We start from the raw sequence: 19,611 nt of genomic DNA on the forward strand, positions 1-19,611 counted from the left end.
CGCTCAGACCCAGAGCACAAACGTGTTACTTCCATTTTCAGAAGGAGGAAGTGCAATGTTATATCTCTCCTCCTCAAGTAACGTTCTTTTAGATACGCTGAGTTTATGCGACCTCTTATACACATTTTTAAAAAAAGAGACGATTATGTACAAATAAAACACATTTTATTGACAGTTAACAACATTCAAATTAATTTAAAAATGTACAGGATGAATTACAATGTTAACAGGTCTCTTAGTCACATTTTAAAAACAAAAAAAGGACTTCACTAATTCTTGCTTAAAGAGGACCCACTGTGCTTCGTATTTTGAGTATTTCAGTCTATTAGAACAGCTTTGCATGCTTCATTTGAAATAATGCTTAGTGGACTTTACTGCAAGCCCTCAGATGGTCCACCCAAAGTCCTTTCAACAGACTTCTTTCTGACCAACTGTCCTTTGCAAACAGAGGTTTTGAACAGCAGATGGTTCAAACAGCAAATAAAGATCTTATGCAGCAGCAGCTAAAAACTGTCACAAATAAGGAAATGAGCATTTAGAGCAGTCTGAAGTCTGAGCTTTCTGCTCTCAGGATTACTTGGACTTGCTAACCTCAGTACTTCAAACTTGTTTAAGATGAGCACACCCCTTGTAAGAGTTATGTATATGACTGAGATAAAAACAGTGAAAGCATAACAGGTCCACTTTGAAGCCATTATTGAACACAATGAAAAGTTTCTGGTACTGATTAAACAGACGCAGCATTTATAACACTGGATGAATTCATGTACAACTTTAACTGGTCTTTGCCAAGCATGTTAAAAAAAAGAAAGAAAAAGAAACACTTTCACAATGTGACATAATAAATAGATTCTTTGGTTTTCAATTATGGATGTTCAGGCTCACATAAAAACTTTGTTTCGGTTTTCACAAACCTCTCACACATGACTGTCTGTTTGACCTTCATGAACAGCAGCAAAAAACAAAAAAAGAAATCCCATAAATTGCACCGTATTTTGCCAGGTCACTGGGAAACTTCACGATGACCATAATTGTGACAGTAATTTTTTTTTAAATGGATGAAATATCACATTAAACGCATTGATTAGAATCCATGTTAAATTCACTGAAAACATTTTTGATCATAAGCAGTTGTTTGTGTGGAACTGCAGACTAACCCTCGAAGGCCATAATTAGCTGAAACGGTAAAGTTTGGGGAAATGGCAGATTTGTCAGTCATAAAAGTAAAAGTAAACCATAGCTGACAAATGTCTCAGGCAAAGAAAATATTGCCTTACAAAACTAATACATGTAAGTTCTGTAAAATCTGACATGGTAGGGAAGTAGATTTGTGAAATGTAGACATTGACTGAGCAATTCCAAGGAACTGTCCACATCCAAAAACGGAATTTCCACTTTTTTTCTCATTCAAAGCATTTGCTGCAAATCTATATATGACCCCAAACAAAATCCTTAGTTTGAGCTGTGACAGGACTGATCGAGGCAGAACACTTTGCTTTGTATTTTCATACATTTGTGTTCTCTCCTCCGGTACAGGACATATCGCCTGCTCCATCACATGTAAAAACACTTTCCTGTTTTTTTTGATGTAGGCGAAGGCTCTTCACGTTATCCTTCATCTTGTGTAGTCAAACTTTCTAGTTTGGCTTTGGATGAGAAGATGGGGCTAATTTAATGAAAAAGAGGGCTTTGGTTGACGTTCTGTGTGCAGTACCTCTGTTCAGTTATAGCAGCTAGTGCCCACCTACACTTTGACTCTCTCCAGTCACCCAGTCAATGATAATAAATGACAAACTCATGACCATGAAGACAAATCCCAATGCAGCGAAGCATATGGCCTGCAGTAATAAAGGATAAGAAAACAACATGTGTATTAAGAACAGATAAAAGCTAATATATGGAGATTAACATGACCAAGAACAGTTAATACCATCTTTGATAGAGGAAGGATATACCTGAATCTTAGATCTTGACCGCAGGGGTTCCTGGTCTTCAGGAACAATTCGGATATAGAAAATTGCGGGTAGGATGAAAATGAGGCTGGGGGCAGATGTGGCTCCTGTAGATGATAGCACAGAATAAATAAGTGAGTTTATTTATTACACAGCAAAATCTCCAGTGTTAAATTAACACTAGAGAGTGTCTATATGGGTCCACACCTCTGAGTGTTAAATACAACACTGTTTTAAATTAACACTTTTGACAGTGTTATATGTTTAAAAGTAACCTAGTCAGTTTTGAAGATTAACAAAGACTAACACTCAGCAGTGCTGATTTTCTAACACTGGAATATTTCTAACATTTTGAGTTATTTTCCAGTGTTAGAAAATCAGCACTGCTCAGTGTTAGTCTTTGTTAATCTTCAAAACTGACTAGGTTACTTTTAAACATATAACACTGTCAAAAGTGTTAATTTAACACTCAACAGTGTTGTATTTAACACTCAGAGGTGTGGACCCATATAGACACTCTCCAGTGTTAATTTAACACTGGAGATTTTGCTGTGTAGAAATAATTCATAGCATGATTTACAGATGATCTAGTCAGTATAATAAAAATATTTTACTAAACCTTTTTATACTCAACCATAAAACACATTTTTGTTCATAAAACAGCCAAGAATAAAAGGAAAATGACATCTGTTACAGTTATATGAAAAAGTCAGTTTGAATGTAGACTATGAAGTCCTGTAAAAAAAAAAATTATACTCTATGTACACTATGTTGTTTAATTTCACTGAGGTTAGTAGGCATTTATTTATGCATCCATATTTTAGATGGGTTGAGGTCTGCATTTTGACTGGGCCATTTTAGTTATTTCGGCTGTAGATTTCCTGGTGTGTTTGGAATCACTGTCGTGTTGCATGAGCCAATTTGGGCCAAGCCTTATTTGTCAGACAGATGGCCTCATATTTGATTCCAGAATTCTCTGGCATACAGAGAAGTTCATGGTTGGCTCAGTGACTGGAAGGTGCACAGGTCCTATGGCTGCAAGCCCAAATCATCACCCCTCCACCACCATGCTTGATAGTTGGTATGAGGTATTTGTGCTAATATGCTGTGTTTTTTTTTTTTTTTCAAATACGGCACTGTGCATTATGGCCAGATAGCTCCATTTTAATCTCATCCATCCAAAGGACATTGTTCCAGGAGTCATTTGTTCCGACGCATGTCATGTTGTTATGTTCTTTAGAAAGAAGAAGCTTTCTTCTCGCAATTCTTCCAAATGATCAATATATACATATTTTTTCTATTTGTACTATCATGAACTTAGAGATTTATGATTTTAACCGAAGCTTGTAAAAAAAATCCCATATAGAGTCAAGAATAGCCCCAATTTCGGAACTGAGCAGCTGCATTTTTGCTGTGTAAACATACCAATAATGCCAAAGATGTCACGGATGGAGGGCACCAGGATAACAAGAAGATTGACCACGACCAGGAGACAAAAGGCAATGCCAATGTGTCTAACCCAGTGGAAAGGCTTGTCAGCGAAGAAGATCTGAAGCACGGCCTTGCGGATCTGCAGACAGTAAGAAAATGAAGAATAAGATCAGATGACAAATATTAAGACTGATAATCTTTTAAACCTGATTTAGGTTCATTGCTTTAAGTAGTATTAAATGAACAGCTATTAAGAAGCTGTTGGGTAAAGTCAACTTTATCCAAATCTTTTAATGGGTGTTTTCTCACATTTGCTAAAAAAAAATAGTTTATTATGTTGAAAATCGAGACCTTAACATAGTTTAAAGTTTCAGGTTAAAGAGGGACATTCAGAAGCATTTTTCTACCTCTTTAACAAATAGTTAAAGGGTGGGTGAAATATGCTCAGCTGGATACTACTTTCATATTTGTATATTTAGTATTAAGCTAGCTTAACCTTTAAACTAGAACCAGCTAGCATGTTTTTGTGAAAAAACTTGGCATTACCTTTAGAGCTCACAACAAAAGCAGGCTCGTTGGTCACAGTAGTTCCCTGTTTAAACCACAACTTATCATTTTTGCAGTATGGTTTTTACGTAGTTAAGAAATAATAATACAACGTGTTAACTAGCAAGCTGTAGCTGTACAGTAGCTGATCCTGGTCACAATCCTTAAGCAAAGGCTTCAAAGATGTCACCCTCCCTTCATTTAGCTCGCTACTATGTCAGTCTCTATAATTTAACTCTAAAGGGCTTAGACTGCGCATTCTTAAAATTCCTACTAAAATGTTTTATTCCATTAAAAAATTGTCTATCAAACAGTCAACTATTAATACTTCTTAAATTAGTTAAAGAAGGTTAAGTTAAAAAAAAGTCCTTATAGTCAATACACTCCTGAAAGTGAAAGAGTTGTTTTGGGTTTCATCGTTCTACTGTGGCACAGCACTGAAAGAGTCAAACTTTTTCAGTACATTAATTATTTTCATTTGGCAGAGCCAGTTATGTGATGCAGAGTCCACATTAGCAGTTATTGATTTGTGATGTTAGGATTTTATGGCTGAGATAGGAACACTGTTAGGAAGCATTACAGAAGTTGGGACTATAGACTGCTTAATGCTATGTGTCCTTGTGTTTACTATGAACTTGCAGCATAATTCTAACCTGTGTGAACCTGGGTAAAAATTGTCCAAAAATATTAAAGTTTTCTCAGGCCTATCTAACAGATAAGTTTAAAAATGAAATTCTTCAAAATAACTGTTGCCTTGGAGTGCCACTGGGCTCAATACTGGGCCCAGTATATTCAGGTCAGTATAATTTACTCACACAAGGAATCATGAATCACTTCTGCCTCACTCACATGATGCCAGTTATAACTGTTACATAGACAACAGACTTGAAAACCGATTTAATAAATAGCTACAGTATCTTTAGGTTCGTTCAGATGTCAAGGGTGATTATGTTTGTTGTTTGTTTTTACTTAGCCAATGATCTGTATATTTCTTTAACAATTAACTAATGTAGAAAATAGTCAATTACCAGACTAATTGCTACCCTTCTGTTAGTTTTATTCAATTTTTTAAAATCTATATTACTGCATTTTTCTTTGTATAATACACAAAAACTCAAAAACTATCTCTCTGTGTGTGCATGTGCATATGTCTGTGTTTTTTTGGTCACCACCTAATCTGACACGATCAAGAGCTGAACAGCCAAACCTGACTTACAGGTAAAACTTATCATGTTACCTAGCAACTACCTAGCCACATATATAGACAGTATAAAATACGGATGTGGCTTCTAGGATAAAAAAAAGAAGCATATTTTGCAGAAGTGCTTTAAGCCAATTTCTGATCTGAATGCCACCAGATGGCGATATATGTGGCTGCAAAAGACTTAGTCCTATAGTAGTCTATGGGAAAACTTCTATCTTGACCTGTGTAAAAACTTCCTGGTTCACTTTTTGGGCTCAGTCACTCATTATGGTCATATTGAATTTAAAAAAAAGTAAATCTTATTCAGACAGGGTTTCAAAATGGAGGATTATCTATTTATCTGTGAAGTTGTACAATCATTGGCTAAAAATTTGTCAATCATGCCATTACACATTTTTATATGTGGACCCACAGTCACACCCACTTTAATGTCCCTATAGCATCATATGAAAGCATATGGAAAGAATATGGAAAGTTAAGCCTTTTGCTCTCATAGTACATGTGCCCTTAAACAACATCTTGTATAAACATTCTTCTTCTCTTTTATGCAATTATTATCTTAAACTAATATCACTGATGTCTTACCGGGAAGAGAACCACAGGAACAGTCAGAGTTACAGCTACAAGCACAGCCAGGCGTACACAGAGGATCAAGACATCCAGTGGGTCCACGCGAATATAGGTGTGTAACAGCTCTGACTCCACAGCGCCTAGACACAGAGAAGCAGACAGCCTTTTATATACAGTATCTTGCGTGGTTTCCTTCTTTCACAATACTGTAAGTTAAATCTCACAACACTTCAAAGCAGAATAACAAAGTGACCATTCACTTGTATAGCCATGAAAGGTCACATCTTACCATAAAAAGTGAGGTAACCAAAAAGAGCTGTCAGCAGATACATGACAAACATGGCCAGGATGGAGATGTTAGCAACATTCTGCATGCGTTTCTTGGTGGCACTAGAGTAAAGCAAAACCGATAAATTACAATAATTTGTCTTGAAAACTTACAGTGTGAAGCAGTAAAAAAATAAAAAATCAAAACTTACTTTCGGAGCTCAGTGTAGATTGGTAGCACTTCTGGGTGGCAGACAAAGGCAAAAGCCAAAATTGGGATGGTGTATGCCGTCTACAGCCAAAACACAGCAAAGGTCAGTAACACAGTTATGGTTGCTATATTCTTAACGCTGCTGTTGACATAACACACCTTAGTTTCGTTGACTTAATACACTCCGGTGCAAAAAATATAACGTGCTGTGCAAATCATTAAATAAAAATACACATGACACAGCAGGAAACTAGGCACAGGCACCGTGAAAATGTTTGTTCACTAACCTGTGGGTTCATGGTAAATAGCTTGGAATCACAGAAGCCATCTGCTGTAGAATCAACACTGTAATGCTCAGCAGCAGTTTTGTTATGATGATCATCTGCCAGTGGACATGGGATGTTGAATTTCTTGTATATCACCTGGGGAGACATGCTCATAGCTTAATCAAAGATAAATATTTAACAGAAGCGCGGTGGGTTATATTGTATGTATCTTTAATGTCTCACCGAAATGAGAAAAAACACCATACAGGAGAGCGAGAAACCGCTGGTATAGCCAAGGTAACCTGGATCGCAATAACAGCACAATGTTAACGTTATTCATGGTCTTAGACAGTAGAGAGAGAAAAGGAGGCAATAATGTCACTTTAATTTAATTAATGCAGGATATGAAAACAAGGCAGAACAAAGGATAGTGTAAACATGATGCAAGTAGGGGAAGATGAGTAGTAATACTAATAATTGCAAAAAAAGAAAAAGAAAATGTGCAACAGAATGAAAAACATACCAAGGTGTTTCATGAGTGCTAGAGGAAAGATGATGAGAACACTAACTATGATGATCAAGTAGTTTCCATTCAAGAACCACTCTCTAAGAGACAGCCAAAAGAACAGATGTCAAAAAAAAAATTAGTGTGTTCCTAAACAAAAATGAAACTGATTTATGTGACTCTAAGTTAGAAAATTGCTTTCACACTCACCCCGTGTTCGCCTGTTTACCAAAGAAAGCTTGAATAACCAGTGGGAGCTCAGACTTTACGATGAAGAGATAGCTTGACATAGCTGAAAAGAAACCAAAACAAACGTATTTTGCGTTCATATTTATATTTACCGGTATATATAGTTTTATGACCGGCGTCAGAGGTAAAGGAAATGGAAGGAAAATTTACGACATTACCTCCAATGTTATGTACTGTTATGATGACAGCAGCCAGCATTTTCCCTGGGTGGCCAAAAGCCCGATTTCCAAGCTGCTCATAAGCCCGGATGCCTGAAAACACATAAACTCTGTGTATGCGTTCAAGCTATCAACATACAAATTGCTCTGTGGCTACATGCTTGGTAATTCTCTGCCTTACCCACAACTCCAGCACTTTTTAGCAGAAGATGAATTGAATATGCGGACAGAAGAGCAATGCAGACCAACAGGATTCTGAAACACATAAGACATTTACATTCTTTTAAAAAAAACATATTCACAAAACTATTCTGTTACTCTGAAGTTCTTGTGATTGTTGTCATTTTGTTTTTTAGTTGTTGTTTTTTCCCACTCACACAAGAGAGTTTGGCTTTGAGAGACTGACTCTCCAGTCAGCCGTTACCTCCCTTCCCCCTGCCACATAGCACAGGTCTGATCCAACCAGGCGTGTCTTGGATCTGATCAGTGGGGTCTATATTTAACCACTCAAGTCTGATTTAGAGAAGCCGCATGTGCATGAGCTCTAATGCACAATCTGACAGATCACAGTTTGCACATTAGAAGTTGTATGTAGCTGTTGATGTACACCGATAGGTCACGGACAGAAACATCAGTTATCCCCTTGCCATCACACAAACCTGCCCAAACACAAATAAACACAAAGAACAAGATGATACACACTGGTGAGGCTCTACTTCTGGCCTTATAAGGACCCTCTATTAAATATATCCCATCTGTATCTACTATTGCAAACTGTGACCTTACAGTGAAAGACAAACACAGTTTAAATAGAAAACAAAGAAACCATTCTCTAGAGAAAAGGAACTAAAATGATCTTTAAAATAAGAGAAAAGCAAAGACCGTTAGCTTCTAAGAAAAACTATTAACTCTCAGTCCTAAACAAAACGACTTCAGTTTGCAGAAACCTTAGCTGTGTCAGTCTATAGTTTATATGCCCAAATGCTCACATGATAAACAGCCCTGCTGTAGCCTCTAGGAGAGCACACATTCTACTTTACCCAGTTACTAAATATAAATCACAAGAAGCTGAAATCAATCTGCTGTAATTCAGTTTGCAAAAAAAAAAAGACACAATTTCAGCACATCAGTGTGAGCAAATACATTCTCCTATATGAGTGGAAACATACACACACACACACACACACACACACACACGCACACACACGCACACACACGCACGCGCGCGCGCGCATGCATAGTGACAAAGGGCACAAAGTTCAGCGAAAACTGGGGTTTTCTGTTTGGCTTGGAGACTCACATAAAAAGCAAGATCCCTGTGTTGGACATTGCATAAGCCAGTCCCAGGATCCCACTGCCCATTATGGCATTACTGAGGTTAAAGATGGACATGCCAAACGAAGTCTTTCCCTCGAACTGCAGCAAGAGGACAACAGAGGATGCCATTTGAGTTCACAGACAGAAATTACATAGTATTTACTGTATTTCAGTTTACTAAAACAAAGAAGCACTCACATCTGTAAAGTGGGTTTCTTTCTTTGCACCAGGTTTATGTGGGAGAAACTCCTCCTGCTCGGCCAAGGCATCGATTGGATCAAACCTGCAACCAAAGATTAAAAGTGAGCTAAAACTAGGAAGTAGAATGAGCTTAAAAAGCTGTAAAACACTCACATTTGGTAGACGAAATTTAGAACGTCCCTGAGTTTAATTTTGACCCGATTGGTGTGATAAGATACACCCAATCAGTCCCTAAGTCTTACCCATCGTCTTTGCTGTGTCCGTTCATCTTCTGAAGCTCCATTTTGGTTGGGTTGGTTGATGTAATTGCTGAAATAAAAAAAGAGCAGTTTTCAGACTTTTAAATAGACATATTCACATAAAAAGTATTTGCCTAAATTTGGAAATATTCATGCTAGCAGAGGGTATGATGACAACTCTAGTTGTTTTTACTCTGCATACATAACATTCCAACATGGTCCATGCACCAGGCTTCTCAACTTTCCATTATTTATGAAAAAACAAAAATGTGCAGGTTGACCTCGTCGTGTGCTTTTGTACATTGCGCCTTATACATTTTCTATGATATATGTTGAAGTTGTTAGATTTAATTCTGGCTTCCTAAAGCAGACTTTGTTGGTGTTGTTTAATTGTATGGTCGTTTTCTGGAGGGAAGATATGGTTCCTTAAAAAAACCCCAAAAAACCCCCAAAAATAACTGAGAATGAAGGAGTTGCTTGGGAATGTACTTTTAAAGAGAAACGACTAGATTGTTGTTCTTGCAAAGGACAAGAAAAACTTAACAAAAATCCTTGTAAACTCTTAATTTGAAGTTCTCCTTCCTACATAATATATATAGATAAAGATAAATAAATGACAGCTAAGTTGATTCACAAAATAAAATTCCCGGGAAACTGGCGGTTTCATGTAGGGCGCCATTCAATTTTATCCTTGTGTGTAATTAAAGGCTTTAAATAACAAATGTTGTTGTAGGACTTATGTTGCTCTAATCTGCCATGAGCCACACAAAGCTGGCATGGAGACACTGCACTGGAAATTAGCGTAGGTCTGTGCTCCTGCCACAGGGTCATGAGATACTTCTCCTCTCTTTCAGCCAAACTGCCCTCAGGGTTTTCACATCTGACCCCTAAGGTCAGTCTTGCGCTACATTTTGCCATTCCTTAAGAGTTTCACACAAAACTGGAATTTCACATGTCCTACGCTCTGCACTGAAAAGGCCTGTAAACGTGTAATAAACCATACACCTCTGAGCTTGATAGCAGTGGGCAACTGAGATAAACAAAGGACTGCTGTGTAAATGGCGCTTTTTAGTCTATATACAGAGTAGCTCTTTCCCTGCTCATTGGCCTCAAGTCAGCTTTGGTTTGAGCAACTTTCTTTAGCCACATACCCACTAACTTTCCCATGGCCCATAGCCAACACACACAACCAACAAACCAACGACTAAATGTCAGGGACAGGCTTTCAAATGGTGGGGGAAACCAGCTGTTCAATTTCTGGTATCTTCCCTTAACAAAAATTTGTCTAAATTAGTTCATGACTTACCACAAAAATACATTTTTAACTCAAAATTTAAAGACTTTTTTTTTTAAGTTGCAACAAGCCTTGTTGCAAAAGAGTGTGTGAAACCCAGCGCACCAGCTGCTTGTTCAACATTTTAGTTTTCACTGGCCCTCAGAGCAGCTTTTCCACAGAGTGGGGAAAAAGCTTATAACAAGAAAAAAATACTTCTGAGTTTTTTGTCCTAATTTTTATTTTACACCCAAGCTTCTCCTCTGCAGGGAGTTCATCTTTTAGTAATTACTAAATATGTTTAACTGATACATGAACCCATCTATGGACAACCTTTATGATGAGAAAAATCAAAACATATCAGGTTAAACATGATCATACATATATATTACTGTATCTTAGTATCCAGCAGTGCTACCACATGGCTTTTGTCTGATGCAAGACCAGCTCACTATTGACAGTTAGCCCTTCCCTTCTGTACAAGGAACTCACTTAAAGGACACGCATTTGTGCTCCAACTCACCCTTGCGATTCCCACAGAAAGCTAGGTTTCTTTTCTGAATATTAACAGAATAAATCCTTGTGTAGATTCATTCAATTTTCAGACTTCTAGTGGTTCTATGTAGCTTTGTTCTTAGGAGTCTCACCAAATCTTCTTGATAGTAAGGAGAGGAGAGAGTGAGAGAGATTAGTCAGGCTGGGAGGGAGAGCTGCAGGAAATGGGAACACCCATACTTAACCCTTTGTTAAACCAGCAACACAGGTACTGCTGACGTTGGAGAGGCTTTGTAGGGATCCTCTCACCAGGTGGTTGCAGTGGAAAGGTGTGAACAACAGTGGGTATAGCAAGGCAATAAATCACATGTGAATTTCACAGAAAGTCAGTACTTCAAACCTTCCACTAATCCCACATACTCATTATTCAGAAGGGCTTCTGGTCTTTAAACAAAAGCTCAGCCGTGTTATTGCAGAGTATGCAAGCAGAAAGGTGGGTGTCATCTCTGATGGGTTTTATTATAGCTTTAATAGATATTCACTAACAGTTTTCCTCCCCTCTGGAAGTCATGCAGATTATAATTAGCTTAGGAGATAAGTGCTTATTTAAGACTGATCACATGTGGCGGTGCTTAAGAGTGGATTTGTTGTGTGCGCGCTTGATTGAAAACAAACCCTGAGACCTGAATTCAAGCGTTACCGGAAAAGAGCACGTCATTAAAACATGACACATTTACAGATCTTTCAAAGGTTCTCACACACTTCAAACACCTCAGAAAGGCGAATATTTTCATTTTGATCAATAACAGAAGACATCCCTGTCATTTATACATGTATGCAGTGATCAGCAAATTTACTGGATCACCACCAAATGGAAGGTTCATAAGAAAGCTAACCTAAACTAAAACGTAAAGACAAATGTGTTTCTGTAATGTGTTAATCCACCTGTATGCACAAGCTCTAAGATCTAAATCATATATTTAATGCTAAAATTCCATTATTGCTGTTATTAGTGAATTTTCAAGCTGAAAAGTAGTATGCTTTTTTTTTGTTGATTTTTATTTTTTATTTTAGTAAAAATGCCAAACTGCAGTTATTTATTCACATTCCCGAAGAGATAAAATTATGTGGTTTAATATTGCTTGCTTGGTTGATTAATTTCAGACTTTTCAGAGAAGTCCAATGTGCCGGCTCAAATTTGGGTATAAAAATGTGAATTCAGTTTGTTATATTCTTGATAAATAGCACTATAACTTCTTAGTTTTAAGGAGATTTTTGAGAGATTTCTAAAAAATGTTTTTATGACAGGCGGTCTAATACATTTGTTAAGCACTCTATGTCACCTAAATGAAGTAATGTAAACATATTTTGAATGTGGTCTAGGTGTTAGAAATGTCATCTCCTAAGAACTGTTTCAGTTGGTTGATAAGATTCAATGTAACTGGCATATAAGCTTTACACGAAGAAACACCCACATTTCTTTATCTCACCATGACACACACACATGTTGGAACATATCTGTTATATAAGTTCATATCTTCTGATGATGCACACTCTGAATGACTTGTTTTTTGCATATTAAGAAAGCTGGATAAAACAGACAAGGTCACTACTTTTTAGAGTAAAGAGCGGGTTAGAAGATCAGAACAGTAAACGAAAGCAATGAATTTGCGTACAAATACAGTGAGTGTTATCTTTGTAGTGAACAGAGCAACTACTATATTTGATGTAGAAAATGCTCCGTGAGGTGACATTCTGTGCTGGTAAAATCATGCCCTGACCATTTAACTTTGTTTCTTGGGACAAAAAGTCAAGCAAGCATCTGCAGCCGAGATGATCTCTCATTTCATCTAGTCATTTAAATTTCCTCTGTGCTGTGACAACGACCAACATGTGCGCAGATGGCAATAGAGATACAACCTATAAGGGTTAAAGCAGAAATGTGCAAATGTTATTTGTTTTCTTGTTTCTGTAATGAATACTAATAGTCACCAGTAGCTATAACAGCAATTTGCTAGACATCTTTTGCCGTCTTGGTATGGGAAGTCGTGCAGCTCACGTCTCCAGTCTTTGTACTCACCTAATTACAGTTAGAAGGAAGATGAATGTATTCTGTCCAGAAAAAAGTAACAGGATAAAAGTTCAAACTTCCTTGGTTCAAGTCCAAAAGCAGCTTTTCACAAGGTCATGAGCTCCTCTTTGGCTCTAAGAGCAGAGGGAGGAAAAAAATGGGGGAAGGAGCAACATTGCAAATGCGCGCGTAAAGAAATTTCCTCTTCTCAGGAGCCAAGGCACTCCCACACTGATCAGGGTATGTGCTGTTACTTTATGGAGCATTTGGACATTGATACTTTCTGTTCTACTTCTTTTTTTTTTTTTTTTTTAAACCTACGGAATGGTTTGCCACATTGAAGTAATATTTCTACTGTGAACTTCTACTTCCTGGCCTGCATAACAGTTGTTGTAATACGGTCATGCAGCTGGTAGTGTGAATAACACGTGCTTCTGTGGAAAGTTACATTTCATTTCAGCAATGCATCTACTCACTACTGTTGCCATCTAGTGGGTAAAAACATATTTTTTAATGTTAGGAGAGTCAAGAGTCAGGGGAAAGTAAAGAGATCTGGAGAACATGCAAACTTCACACAGAAGAAATTTGAATCCAGGACCTTCTTGCTGTGAGGTAACAGTGCTAACCACCAACCTAAGTGCACAAAAAAATTATAACTAACATCTTAAAAACGCATACATATTATGTGACACAGAAACTAAAATGGTGTTTATACACAGGCCTGTCGGACTACGACTTTCATCTTTCATTAATTAATACAAAAAGGTAAAAGGTCCTTTAGCCCAAAGGTAATGTGCTCTAATAGTTTGTTTGGTGCAACAAACTGTAAAAAACAAAAAAACAAAACAAAAAGCAGTAGCAGAACTATTTTTGTAATAATATATAAAGAAGGAAAGTTAATAATCCTGAAATTGTTGAAGCTGAAGCTTAAAAAAAAGCAACAAACCCAGCCATGAGAAGCCATAAGCCAGAGTCAGCACACCCATCGTGCCAGTCCCAAGCCTGGATAAGTGGGAAGGGCTGCGTCAGGAAGGGCATCCAGCGTAAGAGTTTTGCCATACCCAAGATGTGGATCATCAATAAGACTTCCACAACATTACCATAACAGTGCTGTTGACCAGCGGGTGCCAATGGCCAAAGATAGAAGAGTGTGGGGGAAGGAGTGTTCAGAGATAGCAAGAGAGACATAGGACTGTGGTGTTAGAAGAGCTTGTTAGGAATAGGGTGAGATGGAGGCAAAAGACCCAGCCTAAAAGGAAGAAAACATCTAATTACCCCAAATGTTTCACTAACCAAGTGAATGTGAATAAGCAGAACCTTTAATCAACAAATCTAATCTGCTCACTTATTTCAGCGTTTAGAACAAATGGAACCAAATTCAAAGTAATATAAAACTACTGTGTTTTATTATTTTGATATGAAAAAGAAAAATACAACAACTACAACATACAACTATGACAAATGTTAAAACAATTGTTGCTGAAACTGATGGACCTTAATGTAAACATGTCACTTTGCTTTGTCAACCCATGCAAAGAAATTGCATCGAGCCTCAGGGTTGGACGCATGTCCCTGAGGACGTGCACACACAAAAAACTGTTTGCCCATGTTTGGCCCCTCCTTTTTTACAGTACGAAGAACACATGGTTCTTCGTGGACCTTACAGCACGGTGGGGCAGGTGGTCCACGAAGCACCGACTTCCAAAACACTGACGATGTCCCTTTCTTTGCATCTGACTGCGTCACAGTGGGCTGAGGGATTGAATGTTCTGTGTTCATATGTTGGTCAGTATCAGCTGTGGAGCACTGCTGTGATGAACCGTCAGAGATAAGCTCAGGACCTTCAGATTTGGTGTCTGCGACAGAGAACACTTCTTCAGTTATGGGTGGTTTGGCAGCTTCATCCAGATTTAGTGGTTTTTCACACTGGTTAACGTTTTTGGTTTTAAAAAAGGCAAGGAGGTTGCCCTTAGGCTTTGAAGAAGCATTTACCGTCTTAGTCTTTTTTCCCTTTGGGGCAACCAAGTCAGATGTCAATGAACGTTTTTTAACAGAGATGTTTGCAGCTCCAGAAGGATTTAAATTTTCTCTCCTTTCCTCCTCTTCTTGAGAACCAGGCAAAGTATTTTTCTGCTCAGATTGGGCTGATTTTTGGTCCACCTTAACGAGGAAGCGTGAGAGTTTCTGCTGTTTACCTGCAAACTCTGGCAGGTAGCGAGTACAGAAGGGGGGAGGCTTTGGGCTAGAAATGAGTGAACAGCTCAGCTGCCCCCAGACAGGGCAGTGGTCTGAACCCTCCACCTCTGGCATGATGTCGGCTCCCACGAACTGCTCCTTGGCAAGCTGGCAGTCAGCAAATATGTAGTCAATGCGTGTTCCATAGTTGGTCTGCCGAGCTCCAGTGAGAGTAGACCAGCATGTAAAGGCGTTGATGCGAGTTGGGTGGAAAAAGCGAAAGGTATCCACAAATTTCCCACCGTGGAGTGGATCTGTTTCTTCGCATTCTTTGTCATGTTCCTCCTCATCGCTCCCTTCTTCCTGTTTGTCACTGTACAAAAAGCCATTCAGCCATTTCCTCCCAGGGTTTTCGCCAAAATCATCCTAAATAATGAAAGTTTCATTATTATTTATTTATTTATTTATTAACCTTTATTTAACCAGGAAAAGTCCCATTGAGATTAAAAACCTCTTTTGCAAGGGAGTCCTGGCCATTATTATGGATAATAATGTAGGAACATCTGTCATTTTATGTAATATTATTTCAATCCTCTACATTAAGGTCACTTGTTGATCATTGCTTTCTTGCTGAGACAGATTCCACTCCTGTGTCTGTTCATTAAATAGGAAGCTGTAGGTAGAAGTCATTTTTCATGTAGCATATAAGGTTTGGGGGAGGGGTTTCCCCACTTCCTGTTTTTGTGTAATTTAATACAGTAATGAAAATGTAAACCCCATGAAATAATAGCAACAGAACCACCTTTGGCAGCAGTAACTTGAAATAATCCTTTCATGTATGGCTTTATTAGTCTCTCACATTGCTGTAGAGGAATTTTGGCCCACTCATATTTACAGTATTGCTTTAATTCATTGAGGTTTGTGAGGATTCATTCATGCAGAGCTGTGTTAAAAATCACACCACAGCAATTAAATTAGGTTGAGATCTGGACTTTGGGCCACTGAAATGGCTCAATTTTCTTTCTTTTTCAGCCATTATGTTGTAAATTTGTTGCTATGCTTGGGATCACAGCCCTGTTACATGCCCCAATTTCTGCCAAGCTTTCGCTGTCAGATGTGTGGCCTTGCATTTGACTCTGGCATACACTGGTATAGAGGGGAGTTCATGGCAACTCAATGACAGGTGCACAGATTCTATGGCTGCTAAAAAGCCCAAATCATCACCCCTCCACCACCACACTGATGACAGCTGGCGTGAGGTGTTTTTGCTGATATGCTGTATTTGGTTTTCTCCACATATGGTGCTGAAGGACACGTTTCAGAAGCCTTATACTTTGTTCAGAACTATTACATAAACCCATGTTATGCTGTTAAGTTGGTTTTTTTTAGAGAGAGAATAGGATTTCTCTTGTAAACTCTTCCAAAAAAGACACACTTGTTCAGTCTTCTTCTAATTCTATTGTCAAGAATTTTAACAACCCAACTAAAGCCTGTAGAGTGTCGCTCATGGGTTTTTACAAATTCTTTGAGCTTTACAAGCGATTGAATTTACTGGAATGGCCATTCCTGGGAAACCTGAGCCATTGTGTAAACACCTGAAGGCCCCAGACGAAACAATTTTCCACAATATGTGCTTTGATAGAGCAGGACGAACCTTCTGATTAATCATTGTTCAAGAAGCTGGCTGCTATTCCCCCTCTTAAATCCTATGGAAGCAGTAAGGCTGTTCTTAGTTTTTCACAGGATTCTAGATATTTAAAAAGTCTATATACTACTATATACATGCATGTAGAGTGTGCGGTGTCGCTCATATATACATATTATATGTGTGTGTATGTGTGTGTGTATATATATATATATATATATATATATATATATATATATATATATATATATATATATATATATATATATATATATATATACACACACATACACACACACACACACACACACACACACACTATATGTATGTATATACATACATACATATACATATATATACACACATATACATATATATACACACATACATATATATATATATACACACACACACACATATATATACACACACACACACATACATATATATACACACACACACACACACACACACACACACATATATATATATAATAATGGATTGGATTTATATAGCGCTTTTTAAGGCACCCAAAGCGCTTTACAATTCCACTATTCATTCACTCTCACATTCACACACTGGTGGAGGCAGCTACAGTTGTAGCCACAGCTGCCCTGGGGCAGACTGACAGAAGCGAGGCTGCCATATCGCGCCATCATATCGCGACCAGTAGGCGGGAGGGTAAAGTGTCTTGCCCAAGGACACAACGACCAGGACAGAGAGCCCGGGATTGAACCGGCGACCTTCCGGTTACAGATGCGCCCTCTGAGCCCCGGTCGCCCCGCCGAAAATATACATTATATTTATATATATATATATATATATATATATATATATATATATATATATATACACACACATACATACACACACACATACATATATACACACACATATCTATACACACACACACACACACATACATACATATACACACGCACATATATATACACATACACATATATGTTATATTGGTATTTTACTTACAATTTCACTAGGGTCACAGTGATCTATTGGTCTATGAGATGTATTTATGTCTCCTAAAACAATCACATGGCTGGAAAACAGAACATAAAAAAGCTTAACTCATTATCTATATACATTTGTAGAATTTAAAGAACAATTTTAAATAATTTCTCAAATGTGTGATAAATAAAATATTTCTCATCATCATCATTGCTGTCCAAGAATTGAGATTTTATCAGAATATATATAAATGTTATTAAATTAAAGCTATGTAACCATGAACACAGAAGCAGCTATTTTCTAATATACTGTTTTATTTGTACTAACTTACAATTCAATAAAATTGTAAACACCAGATAGTGTTTAGCCTCATTTTACATACAGCAAAACATGTGGCCCACTGCCAAAACTCAAAGACGTAATGATTTACTGGAAGAGCTGCGTTGTTCAAAATTAGCACAGTGCCTTAGAAAAACATCTGTGGCGAAACCAGGATACACCTGCATCTCTTGTAACGACAATGTTTTGCTCAGCCAGTGAAACATTATGAATTTCTCACCTTCCATCTTTCAGCACAGCTTCAGCTCGACTCTGAAGTAAGTTGTAGAACTGTAGTTTGAACCGCTTTCGCTCTGGCTTTTCTGGGTCAGCCCTCGGACAGTATACGTTAATAACAGTAAGGGTTTTCTCTTTATCCTGACATCTGTTGGGATAAAATAAAACTCAGTCAATAAAAGGCAAGCACAAAGTGGGATTCCCCCACTAACTGAGAAGAATTGAGAATTTTGAGGAGAGAAACATAAAAATTGCTGATTATTTGTTTTCAAGTGCCACATGTAAACAGATAAATATGCCATGCAGCACACTTAAAACAGGAGCCTTAACATATGATATTTCCTCTCACTTTATTTTGTGTTGTGTGATTACAGCACGGCCTTCATTGTCCAACAGCTGCAACTCCTCACTTGAAAACTCAGTATGGTCACCATAGCATCCAACAGCATCTTTGTGGTTGACCAGCAGACCTGTGAGGCCCTCCTCAGCAGCAAATGGAGTGGCCCTGTCCTTACAGTAGGTGGCAACACCTGTGCACAGCGGCAATGTGAGGTGAATTGGGTGTAATGCAGTTTTACGAGGAAATTTTCCAGTAAAGTATAAATGTGGCATTATATTTTAGAAGACTGCACTTTCTTGAATGTTGGCACTTAATATAACTGGATGATAATACACGAAGAAAAAAAAAACACTTTCAAGGCTCACAGACGCAAAATGAACTGTTATATAACTTTGTATTGAACCTGAGTAGCCACTGCGCCCTCGGCTGTAGCTGAAATAGGAGTTGTATCCGTCAACAATAGCAATCCTTTCATCTAGCAAGTCTCCTGTGGAGGAGAAAGTAGGGGTTAACGTTTTTATTTTCATACAGTTTCATTCTAACTGTGGCGCCTTGCACGATGACAGCTCCCGCGTTTTCAAACCAGCTATTGCTAATCACTTACGCGTCACTTTTGTCTCCTGAATACAAATAACATCTGCGTCCAGGGAATCAAGAGCCTTTTTTATGCCGCCTCTGAAGGCCCTAATGCCGTTTATGTTCCAAGTAACGACCTTCATTTTGTAGCACTGCAACTGGCTGGAGCGGACACACCGCTCCAAACAGCCACAATAATGTGCACATCCGGAAGAAAAGCGGAAGGCAAGAACGGTACGACCGGAAGTGTTTTCACTCACTGATTTTTCTTTTTTTAATTAATTAATTAATTTACATTTTTTTAATTTCAGGGTTTAATGTTTAACTCACACGCCCTGTTAGAAACAACTGGCCCAAACTAGCCATATAATAAAAAATAAGGTTCTTAGTGAGGTTGTA

The 19,611-nt window shown here is 38.0% G+C and overlaps 2 protein-coding genes across 3 annotated transcripts; both read right to left on the minus strand.

Annotated features, from left to right (window-relative positions):
- Positions 1-143: 143 nt before the first annotated feature.
- LOC309697645 (sodium-coupled neutral amino acid transporter 3-like) lies at positions 144-13,195 on the minus strand. 2 transcript variants are annotated; one of them, XM_082519722.1, is made up of 16 exons: positions 12,965-13,195; positions 9,120-9,186; positions 8,875-8,959; positions 8,660-8,775; positions 7,541-7,614; positions 7,360-7,452; positions 7,163-7,244; positions 6,971-7,053; positions 6,691-6,749; positions 6,469-6,603; positions 6,183-6,262; positions 5,993-6,093; positions 5,719-5,843; positions 3,378-3,522; positions 1,956-2,059; positions 144-1,838 (listed from the first exon to the last, which is right to left on the minus strand). In XM_082519722.1, exons 2-16 carry the CDS (start codon positions 9,158-9,160, stop codon positions 1,734-1,736), a joined length of 1,428 nt encoding a protein of 475 aa, XP_082375848.1. In that variant the 5' UTR covers positions 9,161-9,186; positions 12,965-13,195; the 3' UTR covers positions 144-1,733. The 2 variants fall into 2 exon arrangements, with proteins under 2 accessions (XP_082375848.1, XP_082375847.1); XM_082519721.1 differs by lacking the exon at positions 12,965-13,195 and adding an exon at positions 10,913-11,108.
- A 1,144-nt stretch (positions 13,196-14,339) lies between these two features.
- On the minus strand, positions 14,340-19,459 carry apex2 (APEX nuclease (apurinic/apyrimidinic endonuclease) 2). The gene is made up of 6 exons (XM_082519713.1): positions 19,241-19,459; positions 19,040-19,123; positions 18,646-18,826; positions 18,301-18,444; positions 17,763-17,832; positions 14,340-15,556 (listed from the first exon to the last, which is right to left on the minus strand). Exons 1-6 carry the CDS (start codon positions 19,353-19,355, stop codon positions 14,465-14,467), a joined length of 1,686 nt encoding a protein of 561 aa, XP_082375839.1. The 5' UTR covers positions 19,356-19,459; the 3' UTR covers positions 14,340-14,464.
- Between the last annotated feature and the right edge of the window lie 152 nt (positions 19,460-19,611).

The sequence above is a fragment of the Aulonocara stuartgranti genome (assembly GCF_965226115.1).
Source record: "Aulonocara stuartgranti genome assembly, chromosome: 20".
Taxonomy (NCBI): Eukaryota; Metazoa; Chordata; class Actinopteri; order Cichliformes; family Cichlidae; genus Aulonocara; species Aulonocara stuartgranti.